The sequence below is a fragment of the Eulemur rufifrons genome, chromosome 1, assembly GCF_041146395.1.
Source record: "Eulemur rufifrons isolate Redbay chromosome 1, OSU_ERuf_1, whole genome shotgun sequence".
Lineage (NCBI taxonomy): Eukaryota > Metazoa > Chordata > Mammalia > Primates > Lemuridae > Eulemur > Eulemur rufifrons.
Genome location: NC_090983.1, coordinates 5956875 through 5974383, shown reverse-complemented (window position 1 = coordinate 5974383; position 17509 = coordinate 5956875). Strand labels below are relative to the sequence as shown.

Below are 17509 nucleotides of genomic sequence, written 5' to 3'. Positions count from 1 at the left end.
AATAAAGATCACTTAGTTCTAAGGGGAAAATGATTAACTAATGGGCATTCATCATAAAGGGTAGTAGGTCTAAGGGGATGTGTTATCTCGCCAGAACAAACTGCTTAGTTTATATTGCCTCTAGTAAACATGAAGCCCTGGACTTGGCACTTGGTAAGCATGCAATAAGCAATAGTAGGAAGATCAAAAGTAGAGTTCAGCATGAACAAAGCAACTTGGGAACATGCAAACCAAGTTTTGGGAAGGGCAAGTGATTCAGAATGGCTGGTGGGTGTGGGGCAGTGGGAAGGGTCAAGCAGAGGGCCAGAGAGGAGGAATGAGCTTGGACAGATGAGCTGGGGTCCACGCCAGGGGGTCCTGAGGAGAAGGCTGAGGAGTCTGAATCTTTTTCTGGGCCCTAGGGAGCTGTTGACCAAGGTGTCAGAAGTGGTGGTGGGGTGGGGCAGTGCAGGGGGCTGCTGATGCCGTGATTCAGAAGGGACACTGGGGCTTGGGGGTCTGGAGACTGTGGCCCTGAAACAGGACTGGAGCAGCTGAGTCTGAGAGACATCCAGATTCAGCACTTGCTTGCTTGGGTACGGGGTCTAGAACAAAGAGAGAGGGGAAGTCATCTCTATAGGGAAACATTTCCTGAGTGCTTACTGTCTGCAAAACCATGGACTGGCACCTGAGTGATAGCATGATTCCAAAGCTGAAACCTTGCCTATAAGTAATATATGTACAGTATATATCTGTAGTCTAGTAGCAAGATCAGGAATGCAAACTTCTAAAGGATACAAGGCAGAATAAACAAAATGCTGCCGAGGTTCAAGGGAGATGGCTTTGTTTCCCCTGGAGAGTCGTGTAGATGATCCACTGGGCAATAGACATGTTTATGATGATCCCTCAGTTTAGTAGCAATCCCCTCCATTCTGAGCCGATCAAAGGAGCTGTGAGTGTGCCTAGCGGTGGGCAATTAACTTCTGGCTTCAGCTTAAAAGGAAAGTACCTCCTAATGGGATTCACGAACACTTTTGTGGACACATCAGTGGCCCCAAAGCAAAACTGCATTGCTACTCTGGTCTTTGATTCCTCTACCACCAGAGCACATCTCACCCTGCCTTACAAGTGCCTGGTTGTGAGTCTGTCTCTTTCCTTTGGAGTCTTCCTTGCAGGGACCATTTCTAACTTGATTTTCTGGCCCCAGCTCCTAGCATAGTGCCTGGCACACAGTAGGGCTCACATGTTCCATAAACATTTGGTGAACAAGGGAATTAGCAATGGATTTTGTATTCTGTGTCTGCTCTGGTCCCAGGAAAGAGATTTATTGGATTGCTTAGAGGTGGTTCTCAGTCATAATGCGTGAGAGTGCATATGGATTGCCTGCTTTTCAGGTTAGTAAATAACATGCCCTGGTCAGGGCAGAGTTGTGGCCCCAAACCATCCAGGTACATAGCAGCCTCAAAAAGCTTGGAGGCTTTGCGTGATGCAGGAAAGTCATAAAATCATTGCAGTGGTGACTGTATGTGTTTACAGACCCTTTGCTCCTTGTAATCAGCAGATGAACTTTCATGACATTGGGACTTTGGAAGAATTATCATCCTTAAAGTTTAAATTGGACTGTGAATTTCAAAATTGCAGATAAGGACACTACAAAGAGTGAAAGCATTGCTACGTCTTTTCTGTTCATCAAGATCTGGGTTTTAAAGAATGAAGAGTGCTTGGGTGTGGGGAGGAACTTCAGAGTGCTTGTGTGTGCGCACACATGTGTGTACCCATATAGATGCACATGTAACACTGGAGGTCTAATGAAGAAGGATGGTGGTCCAGGGAAAGGGGACTGTAAGTCCCAGAATGAGAGGCAATTTTAAGTGCCTGTTCACATGTCCTGTAGGAAAGCAAAGCTTTCAAGTTAGCAGTTTCTCCTTGACCCTCCAAGCGCATCCCCGAATATGGGTGGCCAGTAATGTGTGTGGTGAAAATGCTGGGTTTTGTGCTTTCATCCTGGGATTGTGGATCCCAAAAGAAAAGAATGAAATGCTCAGTTCTGCCTGCACTCTGGTTTGCCCTTTCTTCAAGAGGGGACATTTCTGTGTAGCAGCTATCATACTTGTTCCCTGATCCTTCACCTGGTCTCCCGGGGCGCCTGTTGGTGTGGGGCATGGCTGTGTGAGTACATTCTCCCTGGCCTAGAAGTCCTGCCATCTGCCTTCTCTCCATTTGTTTTGACTGCATAATGACTGTGGGGATCACAACTTTTCTTCTGACTTCTAATTGATTTTAAATTTCAACCAGGGGTTGACACACCATTATCTGGGTGCTACTAGAGGCCATGGGGAATTGTTGCAAAGAGCAGGGCTTCTAGGTACAGACACCCATGGCCTGGGTCTTGGATCTTCCACTTAGTCAATACGGGACTTTGGCAAATTTCCTTCCCTCTGTTGGCCTCCGTGCCTTTATTTGTAAAATGGGAAAAATACTTTCTGCCTTTGCAGGACAGTTCTAAGGGATTACATGAGATATGTTGCAAAGTGCTTAGTGCAACAGTAGGCACATAGCACACACTCAGTAAGTACAAACCTGTATTATTGTTTTTGTTCCCCTCTCTCCTTTGCCTCCATCTTGGGCAACAGAACTTCCCAAAATGTCTTATTTCTCCTGGACCTTGGGCAGGTGTAATGAGTACAGCTTAACTTGTTTCAGTTTGCTTATCTATTCGGTTTCCCATTTAGAGAACGTTCTGTCACTGTCTCTCTGAGTGAATACAGATCTGTCCCTGGGGAAGATGTCTGTGCAGGATGTCTGTCCAGGCATTCTCCACCCCCAAATGCCTCCCCACCTCTCCCCCACATTCATTTCCTTCTTAGCTTTGTTCACAATCTTCAAGTCCCTGTTTATCCGTTTAAATTGTTCATTGTCTTTCTTGATGGAGCATCGAACTCCGTGGAGGCGGGCGACCCCTCTGTTGGGGGCTCAAGACGGCACACTGGGATTAAATGAATCAAAAAATGTTGCAAGTGGTCAGGCTGAGCCCAGAGGGAGCTGCGGGTAAGGACATTCTTAAAGCCTTCTGTGGGCCAAAGGCAGGGTTGCGACGTCCTGTTCTTTTCTTTCTGAAGGGTTTTCTGGAAGGCTTTCTGTTCTGTTTCTGAAAAGGAAGTCTAATTTGTCAGTGCACAGTGAAGGAGTGAAGGATGTGTCATCTCCAAATATGCCAGATTGGAATATTGACTATTTTGAGTTGAAAACATTGGAGAAATTGTAGTTTCAGAAACAGCAAGCCATAAAGATTCCTCCGGGAGGGGTACCCTCCCAGTACCAGGGTGAGAAAATAGCTCTTATCACCTGAGACTTGGAGTTGGAGGCCATAATGAACCCCAATAAACACACTTAATGATATAACCCTTACCCCTCCCATATATCTCCTGGTAGTTACTCCCCTAGACAATTTACTGCCCTTAGCTAGATTTTCTTTGTCCTGTCATTTCTTCTCAAATTTATTGTTCTTTATCTAAAAAGGATAGAGGCATTTTGCTTTGGCTAATTCTTCAGAATTCATGCTTTTATGAAGACTCCTGTGTACACGTAAAACTAATAAAATGCATCTTCTTTTCTCTTGTTGATCGACCTGGTGTCAATTTGGTTTCTAGATCCAGCTGAAGGCCCACTAAGGGCTAAAAAGGGGGTTGGAGGTGATCTCCGGCTCCCCTACAGTAGTCCTTTTTCCTCTCTGGTAACATTTCTTGGCCCATGGAAATACTAATTCAATGGATCCAGAAGTGCTGGAAGTACTTGGCTTTCTGTGTTCACGCAAGAATGTGATCTGAGGAAGGGATTCCAGCCAGTTCCGCTATGGTTGCCTATTAAGAAACCCAGTGAAACTCCACCCTCTTTATCTCTGAGCGTAAACTTCCTGCTCTCTTTGTGGACTCTAGTCACGTGACACAATCAAACATTAACTTGGTGCATAGATTGGTTCTTGTGACATACAAGCAGGAGAGGGTGAGCCTCTGGCAGGAGGAGCAAAGGCGCCATGGTGGCGGGATCCCAAGGCTGCCGCCCGCTCGTCCTGGGCCTGCTGCTGTATGCGCTTGGGCCCACTGTGTCCCAGGCTGGGAAGGTGCTGTTGGTCCCCATAGATGGCAGCCACTGGCTGAGCACCCTTGGGGTCATCCAGCAGCTGCAGCAGAGAGGACATGAAATAGTGGTCCTCGCTCCTGAGGCCTCGGTGCAGATCAAAGAAGGAGCATTTTACACCGTGAAGAGGTACCCTGTGCCGTTCCAAAGGGAGGAATTGGATGCGTCTTTTGTTGATCTTGGGCATAGAGCTTTTGAGAACAGTCCTTTCCTATTGCGTCTGGTCAAAACGTACAAGAAAGTCAAAGCTAACTCTGATCTGCTTTTGTCTGGCTGTTCCCACTTACTGCATAACAAGGAGCTTATGGCCTCCCTGGCAGAAAGCAGCTTCGATATCATGTTGACAGACCCTTTCCTTCCCTGTGGCCCCATTGTGGCCCAGTACCTGACTCTGCCTACTGTATACTTCTTGAATGCATTGCCGTGCAGCCTGGACTTTGAGGCTACCCAGTGCCCCAACCCATTATCCTATGTGCCCAGGCCCCTGTCCTTTAACTCAGACCGCATGACCTTCCTGCAGCGGGTGAAGAACATGCTCATTGCCTTGACGGAGAACTTTCTGTGCAGTGTGGTTTATTCTCCGTATGCGACACTTGCCTCAGAATTCCTTCAGAGAGACGTGACTGTCCAGGACCTTTTGAGCTCTGCATCCGTCTGGCTGTTGAGAAATGACTTTGTGAATAATTACCCCAGGCCCATCATGCCCAATATGGTTTTTGTTGGTGGGATCAACTGCCTTCACAAAAAACCACTATCGCAGGTGTGTATTTGAGGGGAGGCTTTACATGCCTGTATTCTTACAAATATAGTACTTTGGATAGATTGACTTGCCCCAGGTATGTGGTGAAACAGCATGCTGAGGTAGTTTACAATGTCTTCTTTTGTTAATTTCTAACTCACAAGTCTTCTAGGCCTGAATGCATCTGTCTCTGGCACTGTCTTCTATATTATGTCTTTGTATCCAAGAGTTTGGAAAAGGATGCTTTGAGCATTTTATTTGTATGCTTTGGTGGATAGTAACCAGTTAGAAGCAACAAGTGTTAAGTGCCATAAATACAGAGCACTGAGTCTGGGGCATGTGACAGAAAATTAAAATGTGTGCCATGTACCTTGCTCTGGATCGGGTCAGGCTTGCAAAATTCAAGACTGATGAAATAGTTCTTTGCCATCTATAGATCCTGGCAAGGAAAGTTGCCTTTGTGGACCTGGCTAAAGCTCCAGTTTCTAGTTATTCTAATAGGAAGCTAGATACTGCAGTCCCTTCCGTTCTAAGTGAATCACCGGATAGTCAGGTTCTGACCTTGGGCTGAAAGGTCACGAGTCTCATTCCCTGAAATGCTAACATGTTAATTTTTCCACAGTAGAATTTGAAGTATGAAAAAGTAGCATTCACATACTTTTCTAAATCTCAGCAGAGATGGCAGAGAGTAACAGGAGAGGCTCCTCCACGTGGAGGGTTAGGGAAGGACTCTACAAGGAGGTGACATTTTAGTGGACATTCATTCATTTATTCTTCAAAAATTGGCTGAGGACCTACTGGTAGCCCAGGCGCTGCCCAGGTGCTGAGTCTGGCTCCTGCTAAATGACTGTTATCACCCTTGGAGAGCACTGGACCTTATTTCCAGTATTCCTCCAATGTGGTTCATATTTTAAATGATCATGTAATTGTCATGGCAAAGAGAAATTTTGGGCAACAGAAAGAACAACAAGTGAGAAATGAGGTGCCAGGTTGATGCCTGTACTCCAGATTCTCCTTCTGTGGGGCCTTGAGTCCTCATCTACAACGTGGAGAAAGTCATGATGACCCACCAAGACCTCCTGGCTCTAAGATTCTGATGCTTCATGGCCTGTTGGACAAGTATGTGTTTGCTCAGGTGGTCTGGTTAAGAAAGAAGAAAGTGTTACAGATTTTCTAAAAGCAAGGTGAGAAAACCTCACAGTATAGAAAACCATTAATGATTCTCTTTCAGAGAGAAGAAAAGCAATAGGTAAAGTCTCATCAAACCAATGGGCACATCTCAGATCAAAGGAAAGAAATCTAGTCAGTGTGTCCAAATTAGAAAGGCACTAAAGAGAAATATTTTTGGCATCATTATGAAGGATCTGAAAGAAAACAATTGTGTTTCACATTCATTTTGAAATTTAACCCTTTGGAGAGAAGCACACACTTGCAATAGAAACGAAAGGACCTGTCTATGAATCTACACGGACAGTCTGCGGTTACGCTGGCCTTCTGTCTGTTCCTGGGACATTCCAAAATCTTTCCCAGTTCCAGACGCTTGAACATGCTGTTCCTTCCAACTGGGATGCTGTCCTCTGAGTTTGTCACGTGTCTGTCTTCTCATTTTTCTGGTCAGCTTAAACATCACTTCCTCGTAGAGTTGTCCTCTTGAACGCAGCATTCCGGGCAACCGCCCTCTCAGCACATCTGGTACCGCAATCGTATCATTTAGATAATTGTTCATTGACTGTCTGCTCCACATCACCAGCCACGCAGGGGCATGCGCGACTTTGTGTTAATCATGTCTGCCATGTGCTGCCTCCTCAATACCTGCCGATGGGTCTGCACGTGCTTGGTGTCCCGCAAATGCCAGCACTTAAGGCATATGTTAGTGGCTCACCAAATGTTTATTAAATGAATGAATGAGAAAAAAAGGGGTGTGAACTGGGGACTAGTTACTGGATAGATAGTAATTTCTAACAGTTCTTTATACTCCTACAATTACATACAAACATGTATACGCGCATAGAATTTTTTTCTTGCTTTTTCTACATAACAGGGTAACAATATATCCCCACTGCTCACTTACCAATATGTCATGGATGTCACTCCAGTTCTAAATGTTATACCTATTTATTTATTTTTTAACGACAAAATAGTATGTCAGAGTATTTCATAGTATTTCATGGTATTTGTGTACCAAAGTTTATTCTGCTAGCTATCTAATCTAGTTCCCCACAGAGGAACATTAAAATCTACACTCCACGATTTTTTGTTGTTGTGACTTCAAACACTACCTTAACAAATATCAAACATTTTGTAGTTTTCTTAATATTCTGTTTCTTTCTTATTTTTTCTTAAGTGTTTTACAGTTTTTGGAATGTGTTATTTTTTTCCATTTCTATATCTAGCTGATTATTGACTAGTGTTCAGCCATCTCACCAAAATACTGATATTCATACTTTAAAAAAACTTAGCACACAGTCATGTGCTGATAAAGGAATTTTAGTTTATTCTTTTCTAAATTCCATGCCAAATATGAGTGCCATTGAATTCACTAGACTCTCTAAAAACAAGTAGGAAGGATTCCTGTGTTGCTGTTGATTTTAATGGAGATTGACTTTTATTTCATAATTTTGCATTATGTTTGCCATTGTTTTCTAGCAAATAGTCTTTGTTGATTGAAATAATTTTCTTTTTCACATTAGGATGTTTATAGGAGAGGCTGCTGAACTTTATCAGTTGTCTTTCTGGCATTTATTGATACAATTATACCCTTTCCCCCATAAATTTGTCTAAGTGGTGAATTATATTGACTACATGTTGCTTGATGCCTTGTTTGGTGCAAACTGGCTTAGGTATAAAAATATTGTTCCTGGGACATTCCAAAATCTTACCTAACAGTAGCTTTGTCTTATTAATGTTTTAATCTGAAATTCCACTTTTTAAATATTAATATCACCACTCCTGTATTATTTTTGTTTACATTTCCCTAGTACCTCTTTAGTGACCCTTCCTTGTCCCTTGTCTTCTTTTTTTTTTTTTCTTTTTAAACAACAGGGAGCTTTTTTTTTTTTTTTAAGAGATAGGGTCTTGCTCTGTTGCCAGGCTGGAGTGCAGTGGCGCTACCACAGCTCACTGCATCCTTGAACTCCTGGGCTCAAGTGTCCTCTCGTCTCAACCCCTGAGTAGCTGGGACTAGAGGCATGCACCACCATACTCAGTGAACTTTTTAAAAGTTTTGGTAAAGGCAGGGTCTTGCTCTGTTGCCCAAGCTGGTCATGAACTCCTGGCCTCAAGTGATCCTCCTGTCTCAGCCTCCCGGGTCACTGGGATTACAGGTGTGAGCCACCATGCCTGGCTCAGAGCTGATATTTTTAATCTGGTTAGAAAGATTGCTTTAATATGTGAATTTTGCCTGTTTAAATATAAAAATTGATAGATTTGATTATAAAGCTACCAATTTATTTTATATTTAGCTTGCCATTTTCCCTTTTCCTGAATTTTGCTGGTTGGTCAAGTTATGGCTTACTTTTTCTTGTCCCCTTTGTTAATTAAAAAGCTCCTCTGCATTTCCCTTCCTCTGGTCATGATGGTCCTGTTCTCAACACTCTTGGTAAAAGTCCAGCACTTCAAGAATAAAGATAAAACCTTTATTCCATAAAGAAAGTCCATAGAGAAAGCACAACCGGGCATTGGACATGTCTTTGTTGCGTCTGAAAGAAAAAAGATAGTAGAACAACATTAAGAGAAAAGGAATGAAACTCAAGAATTCCAAGACGTCATTCCCCTGTCAGGGTGAGAGACCAAGGTCGGTGAGGACAGAGGCTTCGAGATGGTGGGGAGAAGGAAGCTCGGGAAGTATGTGTGGGGGACTCGGAACACATGACGATGAAGTGACAGCTGGCCAATGTGTTGTCTAAGTGCTAACTGAGGATTCTGAAACAATAATAGATATTCGGGAAGGGAAAATCTAATCAAAAGCCTGAATTAAAAATACTAAACTCTCAGTAAAACTTAGGAGCTATTTTAAAGGGCTCATCTTGGGTGGGGAAGTCTCATCAGAGTGGGGAAATCCTCTCCCTCGGGGGGGTCCCCCCTTTTTGAAAGGGGACCAATGGTGGGGAACCGAGGGTTATTTCCAGTCAACACCTTGCTTCACTCTTTGACTATTCCAGGGGCTGTGAAGTCGGGGTGAGGTTTAGGGCACATTTTGCCAGGTAGGGGATGGACCACACCTTTACTGAATCCAGTAAGAGCTGGCCCAGAGTTAGACATTACCCATAATAACACCATCTCTGCAGTTTGCCCTGGGGAGATCCGTAGATGAACTTCCGTGCCATTTAAATTTTAGTGACATCCTGCTATTTAGCTTTGGATGTTTATGGACCTGTGGGTTCAATTTTGTGTGAATCACGTCCTGCTGGTTGCTGAGTGTGTGGGGGAGGCTGTGCAAGGAGGACAAATTAGACTTTGCCCTTTCCAGACGAGGTTAATTTCCTGAAGGAGCGAAGGTCCTGGGAGGTTTAGGTAAGCCGTTTGCCATCACTCTGTAGAGAAAGCTTAAAAAAAACACTTGGAAATGAGCCATCTGTCCCCAGGAGAGAGGGAGAGGGAAAGGGAACGTGGTGTGGATCCCAGGGAGGAAGGACTTCAGAAAAACCATCCTCTGGATGTTCTTGCCACAAACCCAAAGGCAGCGTGGGGGTGGAGAGGATGACTCTGGCTCCCTGACCTTTCAGATGAGCCCAGGGGAAAAGCCCAAGACACGGCTGCTGTGAGCCAGGGGACTCGAGAGGGCCTGGGGCTGGCGAGGGTGGGTGGGAGAGTGGGCTCGCCGCAGGAGAAGGCTGGTCAGTGCTTGGGCTTTCCTGGTCATGTCCCGAATCGAGCTTGGCAGAAGTCCTGCTGTTCAGATCGTGTATGCTGAACCCTGTCAGAAGTCTCCTATATCTCACATCTAGGTGACCAATGTCCTGGTTTGCCCAGAACTGTTTAGCTTTCAGCACTGAAAGTCCCATGTCCCAGGGAACACCTCAGTTCGGGGCAAACCCTACTACACCACACAATTTTATTTGTGCCCTCGGTAATCTTTGGAGACATATAAGACCATTTGGGAGACTCTAGGGGGGTTGTTAATTCGATCACTGATAATCTATAGTTGGGAAAGAATTGCCGTATTTATGCCCTGCTGCTTCCTCTACGGGGAGCTACCACTGTGCGTGCGCGTATGTGCGCACACGCATGCATGTGTCTGTGCTTTCCTCCTGGAAAATCAGCACATTATCTGGATTCTGCATCGCAAGGAAGAACAGAAAACCCTGCAAGCAAAGAGCCTTCCTCCTTCAGAAGGGAGTAAGGGAGGGAGAAATACTATAAAACTCACACACTGATAATTCTTTGCTGTATTTCCCACATACACACCTTTAATCCCATGAAGAGGAAGATATCTAATTCGTAGTTTAATGTATATAGTGACCAAAGAATATGAGGAAAAAAACTAACTGGAAATTTCTCTTCTGGCTCTAGGAATTTGAAGCTTACATAAATGCTTCTGGAGAACATGGAATCGTGGTTTTCTCTTTGGGATCAATGGTCTCAGAGATTCCAGAGAAGAAAGCTATGGACATTGCTGATGCTTTGGGCAAAATCCCTCAGACAGTAAGAAGATTCCATCCTACTCCTTCATTTCTATCTTCACAGGAGTTCCAACCCCAGACTTCTAGTAGCTAGATTAATTCAATTTGTTGGAACCAGAGATTTGGGATTTTCTCTGCCACTTCTCAGCCATTAATCCACAGTTCTTTCTTTTGCAATTTAACTCTCAAATATTCTGTTACACCATACTCCACCTCACTGGGAAGTCTCATTTTCTCTGAGAGACTCAAAAGTGTATTAAGGAGAATTCATTTAAAAATAAAACAACCAGGTATTGTTTCTTCCTATTAAATAGGAATATTTCTCCAAAAAGCTGTTGGTTAGGGCACTGGATTTATTTCTTATATTTCTGCTTTTATTGCATCCACTCATTTTATTAAATAAGCTTTCCCTTGAAGTGCAGAAAAGTGAAGAAATCGTAAGTGCATGGCTTGATGAATTTTCACAAATTCACATAGTGTGTATACTCTCGTAGCCAAGCCTCCAAAACAAGACACAAAATGTTGCCAGCCCCCAGAAGCCTTCTTAGCTACTAAACCTCCCAGTCTGGTAAAGGTTATGTTTATTCAGAGGACTCACTTTCTAGCTACTATAGTGGATTTTTAAAAATAATATTATGGTCTTTCTTTAAACTCTGTTCTTTTTGTCCCTGCAAGGTCCTGTGGCGGTACACTGGAACGCGACCATCGAATCTTGCCAACAATACGATACTTGTCAAGTGGTTACCCCAAAATGATCTGCTTGGTATGTTGGGAGGATTTGACAATTAGGTCAAACCAGGGTTACATTACGAAAATGGCTTAGGCACAACTGTACTCAAGGATTGTTTAGCTTGGAAATATTATGGCCAACATATCGTACATTGTTTTTTATCTAGTAGGGTATCCCAACCCACAGTGTCTTCTACAGACTTCTGCAAGGGCCAAATGTGGATGACACTCAGTCCTTAGAGTACTTTCAGAACGTGGACACTGTCACACTGAAACTCAGAGATTTGACTGCTGGCATCCCCCCTATTTTGCATCTCAGGTCACCCGAAGACTCGTGCCTTTATCACGCATTCTGGCTCCCACGGTATTTATGAAGGAATATGCAACGGCGTACCCATGGTGATGATGCCCTTGTTTGGTGATCAGATGGACAATGCGAAGCGCATGGAGACTAGGGGAGCTGGAGTGACCCTGAATGTTCTTGAAATGACTTCTGCAGATTTAGAAAATGCCCTAAAAACAGTCATCAATGACAAAAGGTAAGAGAGAATGTATGGAAGACTGCTTCCTGTACTTTGGCCATAGCATTCATGAAAAATACTCAAATATGAAAACAAATATCTAAAAACCTGGGTGTAATACATAAGATAATCTGGGATCATTATTATTATTCACTTTATAAAAGGATCCTTTAGTTCCTGTATAATTTATCATAGAATTTATTTAAAATTTTATTTCCCTGGGAGATTTAAAACTCCAACTTATTAAAAAAGCCACCAAAATAGACATCTGATCTATAAGTTTCTGCATAGAAAGAAATATTCCATTTTAAGAAGCATGGTGTCCACAAGATAAGAAAAAAATCCAGGAGCTTAGAAGTACAGCTTTTCCCAACACTAGAACCTATGAGAAGTTTTGTCCATGGGTTTTATAAATGGGGCAATCATGAGATATCACAAAAGCTTAAAATAAAAGCAAAGGCAAATTTGTCCAGATGTGGCCCTGAAAACTATTCAGAAGGCAAAAGTCATCAGATCAAATGATCTGTGTATGAAATTTAGTGCATTACTGTCACGCTTACTGGTTGATCCAAACCTTATGAGAAGAAGTGATGGCCAGTGATGAATTTCACCGAATGATAGTATGTGCACACATGCATGTGCATTTATTGTGTGTGTGCACGTGTGCACATGTGGGTGTGTGGAAGAAGAGGACACATACACGTGTGCATGCATGTACTTGTGTGTGCACGTGTGTCTATGAGAGTGTCGGGCACCCTCTCCCATGGTTACTTCCTTTAGAAAGAGGCACCAGTTGGGAGGACAGATGGGAAAAGCTGGAGTGTGTTGGGATGGCAGGAGCCAGCACACAGCGGGACACACCAGCCTGGGCGAGGGAAACGGGGAGAACTGATGCTTGACTTCCAACCTTGAGGGGTTACTCTGTGTGTGGTGCCACTGGATAAAAGAGGAAAGTCCACATGACCTCAGAGCCAGGTGCCCAGAGTGCTGGGTGGTGTGGGTCCCATCCTGTCCCTCCACCGTCTGCTCTGACAGCCTCAGAGTCACACTGTGCTGCTCACACATCAAGACCATTAGGACCCAGCTTCTCTCCATGTGCTGACAAAGCTCCTTCTTGAGGTTCACATTATTAATACAATTTTGATCCTGTGTTCAGCGGTGTAACTACTTATAACATAAAAATGGCTTGGTAGCAGTTCTTTTGTACATCATTTTTAAAAAACACAAATCAATCAGCTGAAGTTGCTAGCTAACGTCCTCTGTTCATTTTCAAGCCATCTCTATCTCATTGTGGATCTCCATGTTTCCAGCACTCTGAGCTGGGACTGTACCTAACAAAATAGAGAGAAATGGGAAATTTTCAAACAGCTGTTTATGCAGATGACCAGGCCATAATAGGTGCTCAATAAATATTGAATGAGTCACTGAAAGTTCTAAGAAAATCTATCTTAAGAAACGATTTATATAAAAGGAAGCTGTTTAACATGATTTATGGCCAAATACTAATACTACATTATAATGATGTTTCCAAACCAAATAACAGATATGTTTAAGGACAGCAATGATCATGGTTGTGAATAGGAGTGTATTGTTTTTTTCTTTCCTCTCCCTTTTCTTTTCCTTCTCCTCCTCTTTTGCTTTCTCCTCTTTCTCTTTCCCTTCCTACTCGTCTTCCTTCTTCTAGTGCATCCGCACCAAGGGTTGAAGCATCTAACCTTCTGTGGATTTAGATGTTCTGATTCAACTATGAGCACTGTCCAAAATAAACAGGAATCCATTTTGCATTAACAGGCTGCGTAGACACAGCCTCATGCTAAGGTGGTTTGCTTTTTCAATGATTGAATTGAAAGGGTAGCATCACCTTGGAGTTGGCCCTATTACTTTGGTCAGATGTGATTGTTTACAACTGCAAATGGGAGACGATTCATAATTTGTGACATGCACTTTTCCTTTCTTCATTTTGCTATAAAGAAAGTATAATCTAATTTCTCACAAAAATATTACTAAAAAGAAAAGGAGAAAAGTAGGAAGCAGAGTTAAAATATTTGTAAAATTAAAATTTTGGCTTCAGGTCCTCCCTCCCTCCTCTCTCTGCCTTCCTTCCTTCTCTCTCTCTCTCTCTCTCTCTTTTTTTTTTTTTTTTAGAGATAAAGAACATTTATTAAGAGTGTGTGTACATGTATGTGTTTTCTGGTTATAATATAAATACTTTTCCTCTGCCAAGTTTGGAAAACCTGGTAGCATTCCTAGCGGAAGCATAAAATGAGGGTCGCTCATTACTACAGGAGTCCCAGACATAACACAACTGTCTTTGTGTTTAGCTACAAGGAGAACATCATGCGCCTCTCCAGCCTCCACAAGGACCGCCCCGTCGAGCCGCTGGACCTGGCCGTGTTCTGGGTGGAGTTCGTGATGAGGCACAAGGGGGCGCCACACCTGCGCCCCGCAGCTCACGACCTCACCTGGTACCAGTACCACTCCTTGGACGTGATCGGCTTCCTCCTGGCAGTGGTGCTGACCCTGGCCTTTGTCACCTTTAAATGTTGTGCCTTTGGTTTCCGGAAGTGCTTTGGGAAACAAGGGCGCGTTAAGAAAGCCCACAAATCCAAGGCGCACTGAGAAGTGGGTGGGAAATAAGGTGAAATGTTGATTCATTCCCTGGTCAATTTCAAACTTGAAAACAGAATCAGTGTTAAATTCATTTTATTAAGGAAATACTTTGCATAAATTAGTCACTCCCAGAGTGGTTTTTAAATCTAATTGCTAGTCAGCAAAGATATTTGAATAGTATCCTGCCCCCTTGGTATCTTTAATCTGGTTTACACTTGGCGACCTTCAAATGAGTTGCAGAGAGGGTGGGCACTTTGCACGCCTTTTCTTGCTCAAAAATGTGGCCTGTTGGGGAGCACAGGATTCAAAGGTGGTTCCACGGCTGCCCCACTTGGGACGGCGGTTTTAACCTCATCATCTGGCTCGTGATTAGTCCCTTCCCCAATAATGGTCAATCTTCATTTATGATCAAGCTTCATAGATGTCAATCTGTGTGTTTAAAGCAGGGAAGTTTTGTGTCTTTAGGGGATACTTGAATGAAGGGCTGAGAGTCTGTTGAGAACAGTGTGTGATTTCTTACTTTGGGGGAAAAGAATGATGTTATGAAATTGCTGGGTGGTGTATTTGAGAGGATAATCTTGCTGTGTCAAACGGATCTGAACTTGATAAAAACCCAGTATATTTTCTCTGATGTTTACCATAATTAAAAAATACTAATAAATTAACAAAAATTGTATGTTTAGGTGTTTTCTCTTCATTGGTGTTACGTTTATTTATTGTTATATTTCATTTTCTAATTACAAGAGTAATGCATGATTATGACAGAAAATTTCAAAACTATAGAGGTTGTACCTGCACACACATTCAGTGCACACATACACATACAAGAAAAAAAAATAGCCAGTAATCTTATATTGCCCGGAAATAACCACTGTTACTATTTTGACAAATATATATGCTTATAAAATATTGTAGATATACCAAATATACCTAGTAGTTTCTAACATTCTTTCTTCACTTCCCTCTATGGTGAATGTTCCCCCAGTCTTTTTGTATAATATTTAATTTATTTTTAGTGGCCAAGGAGTATTCTATTGGATTGATATACCAGGATTTATTTAACCACAACTTTTGGGTGGATTCAACTTTATTTATTTTTATTTTTAAAAGTTCTCCTTGAATATCCTAGTAGCTATTTGCACATATTCATGATTATTTCTGTGGGAAAGTGATTTACAACAAATTGCTGCTTGTCTCAGTTTGGGTTTCCCTAAGGCAGGGATTCAAGTAAGGGCGGGGAGTTTATTTGGGAAGTAAAGGAAACACCGATAGGGGAATGGCAGAGTGAGAAGGGGTGATGGCTTCCAAGAGCTGGCTCTCTTGGGGGCAACCGGAGCTTTAGTCTACTGGGTAACTCTGGGCGCCAGTGGAGAAAACACACGCCAGACTTATCCGCCCCGAGAAGCAAGGCTGTTGAGTATTCGAGCGTTTGCTCCTGTCAGTGATTGGCTGGACCTGCTTCCAGGTGGTATGAATTTCCCTACACTTCCTGTTGGCCACAACGGGGACTTTAAAAGTCAGAGAGAGGCAGCAGGTAAGAACTGCAGATATGGTGTTTGAGGGTGAGCCCTTGTCACTAAAGAAGTGCACAAGGGATCTGGGTGGGACACTGCCCACATCGCTACCCTGGACAAATGGCTTGAGATAGTCCCACACTGCGTCCAGACAGTTACTGTCAGTGTGTGGGTGACCCAGGTTCCCACACTCTCATTAGTACAAAGACCTATCTTGAAAAAGAGTCTATCAGTTTGATAGGCTAAAAGTGGGATCTTGGTTTAAATGTGCTTCTATTATTATTAGAGGTAGAATTTTTTTCAAGCATTTGAGCCATTTCTATTTCTTTTTTGGAGAATATCCTTTGCCTGTTTTCCTACTGGAGTTTATTACCCTGAGGATTTAAGAATGCTTACTGCATTAATCAGAATATCCTTTTTGTCACGTACTGTATTTTCTCCACTTGTTTTTTTGCCTTTGATTTTTTGGTTGTGTTTTATTTTGTGTTACAAGCAGAAGTTTTAAATTTGTAGGCTTCAAATCGGAGCTGGGTCGCACAGAGAGTGAGGGTTTCAGCTGATCTCCCGACCCCAGCCCCATTTCCTCCTTCCCCAGGAGGAACATAATATGTTCACAGTAGTTCCCGACCCACATCTTTGAGGCTCTGCACTGATTCCTAAACCAAGTCCACCCTTATTCAAGGCCCTTCGTTGTCCACCCAGGGACCATCACCCGGCCTCACTGCCCACGGCTCCTGGACACCCCCAACCCTTTCAGGGACCCCCTAAGCTGCTGTGACCTCCCACCAGCTCATGCACCTTTGCCCTTTTGTGCCTGTAGCACCTAGGCCCTCTTGTTTACAAGTATGAACCCAACTCGGGATAACTTAAGCAAAAAAAAGGGTACTTCTGTAAGGAGATAGATTCCTAATAACGTGAGGCTCACAGCCAAGCCTGCTCTGAGTGGAGCCTCTCCTTCCCCTTCCTGTCCCTGCTCGCTCTGGGTGCCAGTTTTACTCTTCCCTCTCCTCACAGCCTTTTCCGCTTCTTAGTCCCCAGACCCCTCCCGCCCTAGACAGCAAGATCCCACGAGAGACTGACTGCATTCTCTCTTACCCAGAATTCCAAGTTCCTGCAAGTAAGAATCTGATTGGTCTAGCTGGATCAGGTGTCCACTTCTTGTCCAATCAGGAATGATGAGGGAGAGATTACAGCATGAAAACATGGCTCCCAGTATCCCATTACTGTGGCCCCATGAATGAGGGAAGAGGGAGCCTTGGGAGCTGGGCAGAACCCCCAAAATGTGTCCACTCTGTAGAGGCTGCCTCTGGGTCAGCTTCTGTACATTATTTCCATTTCCCCCACATTCTGCCTTGGCCCTTTCATGTATTTAAGTTCACAGGATTTTACAAATACAGTGTTTTCTTATTTCCTGGTTAGTTCCCATAGAAGCAAAGGTGGGAAACTTAATAGGGTCACTGCACCTAAGAGAGGCAGATTTTGTGAATGGATTATCTGGGAGTCCAATATTATTGTCATAATCAGAAAGAAAAGCATTTTCAATTTGGAAAACTAAGAAGAACCCACTTCTTTCTCCTTGATTTCATTGTCTTAGTGTCCTCTCTAGATAATTTGCTCAGGGGCATCTTACTTTTTGCCATGGCTTACACTCTTACCTGT

The 17509-nt window shown here is 43.3% G+C and overlaps 1 protein-coding gene across 6 annotated transcripts in view; it reads left to right on the top strand.

Annotated features, from left to right (window-relative positions):
• Positions 1 to 15000, top strand: part of LOC138382941 (UDP-glucuronosyltransferase 1A1) — a 77057-nt gene extending 62057 nt beyond the window's left edge. For 3 of the 6 annotated variants that reach the window (XM_069467851.1, XM_069467713.1, XM_069467829.1), the window contains exons 2-5: positions 10367 to 10498; positions 11152 to 11239; positions 11525 to 11744; positions 14048 to 15000. In XM_069467851.1, coding sequence (XP_069323952.1) covers positions 10367 to 10498; positions 11152 to 11239; positions 11525 to 11744; positions 14048 to 14345 — 738 coding nt within the window. In that variant the 3' untranslated portion in view covers positions 14346 to 15000. Of the gene's footprint in view, positions 1 to 3992; positions 4877 to 10366; positions 10499 to 11151; positions 11240 to 11524; positions 11745 to 14047 lie in introns of those variants that run through there. The other 3 variants (XM_069467924.1, XM_069467804.1, XM_069467618.1) reach the window with 3 other exon arrangements.
• Positions 15001 to 17509: the final 2509 nt, after the last annotated feature.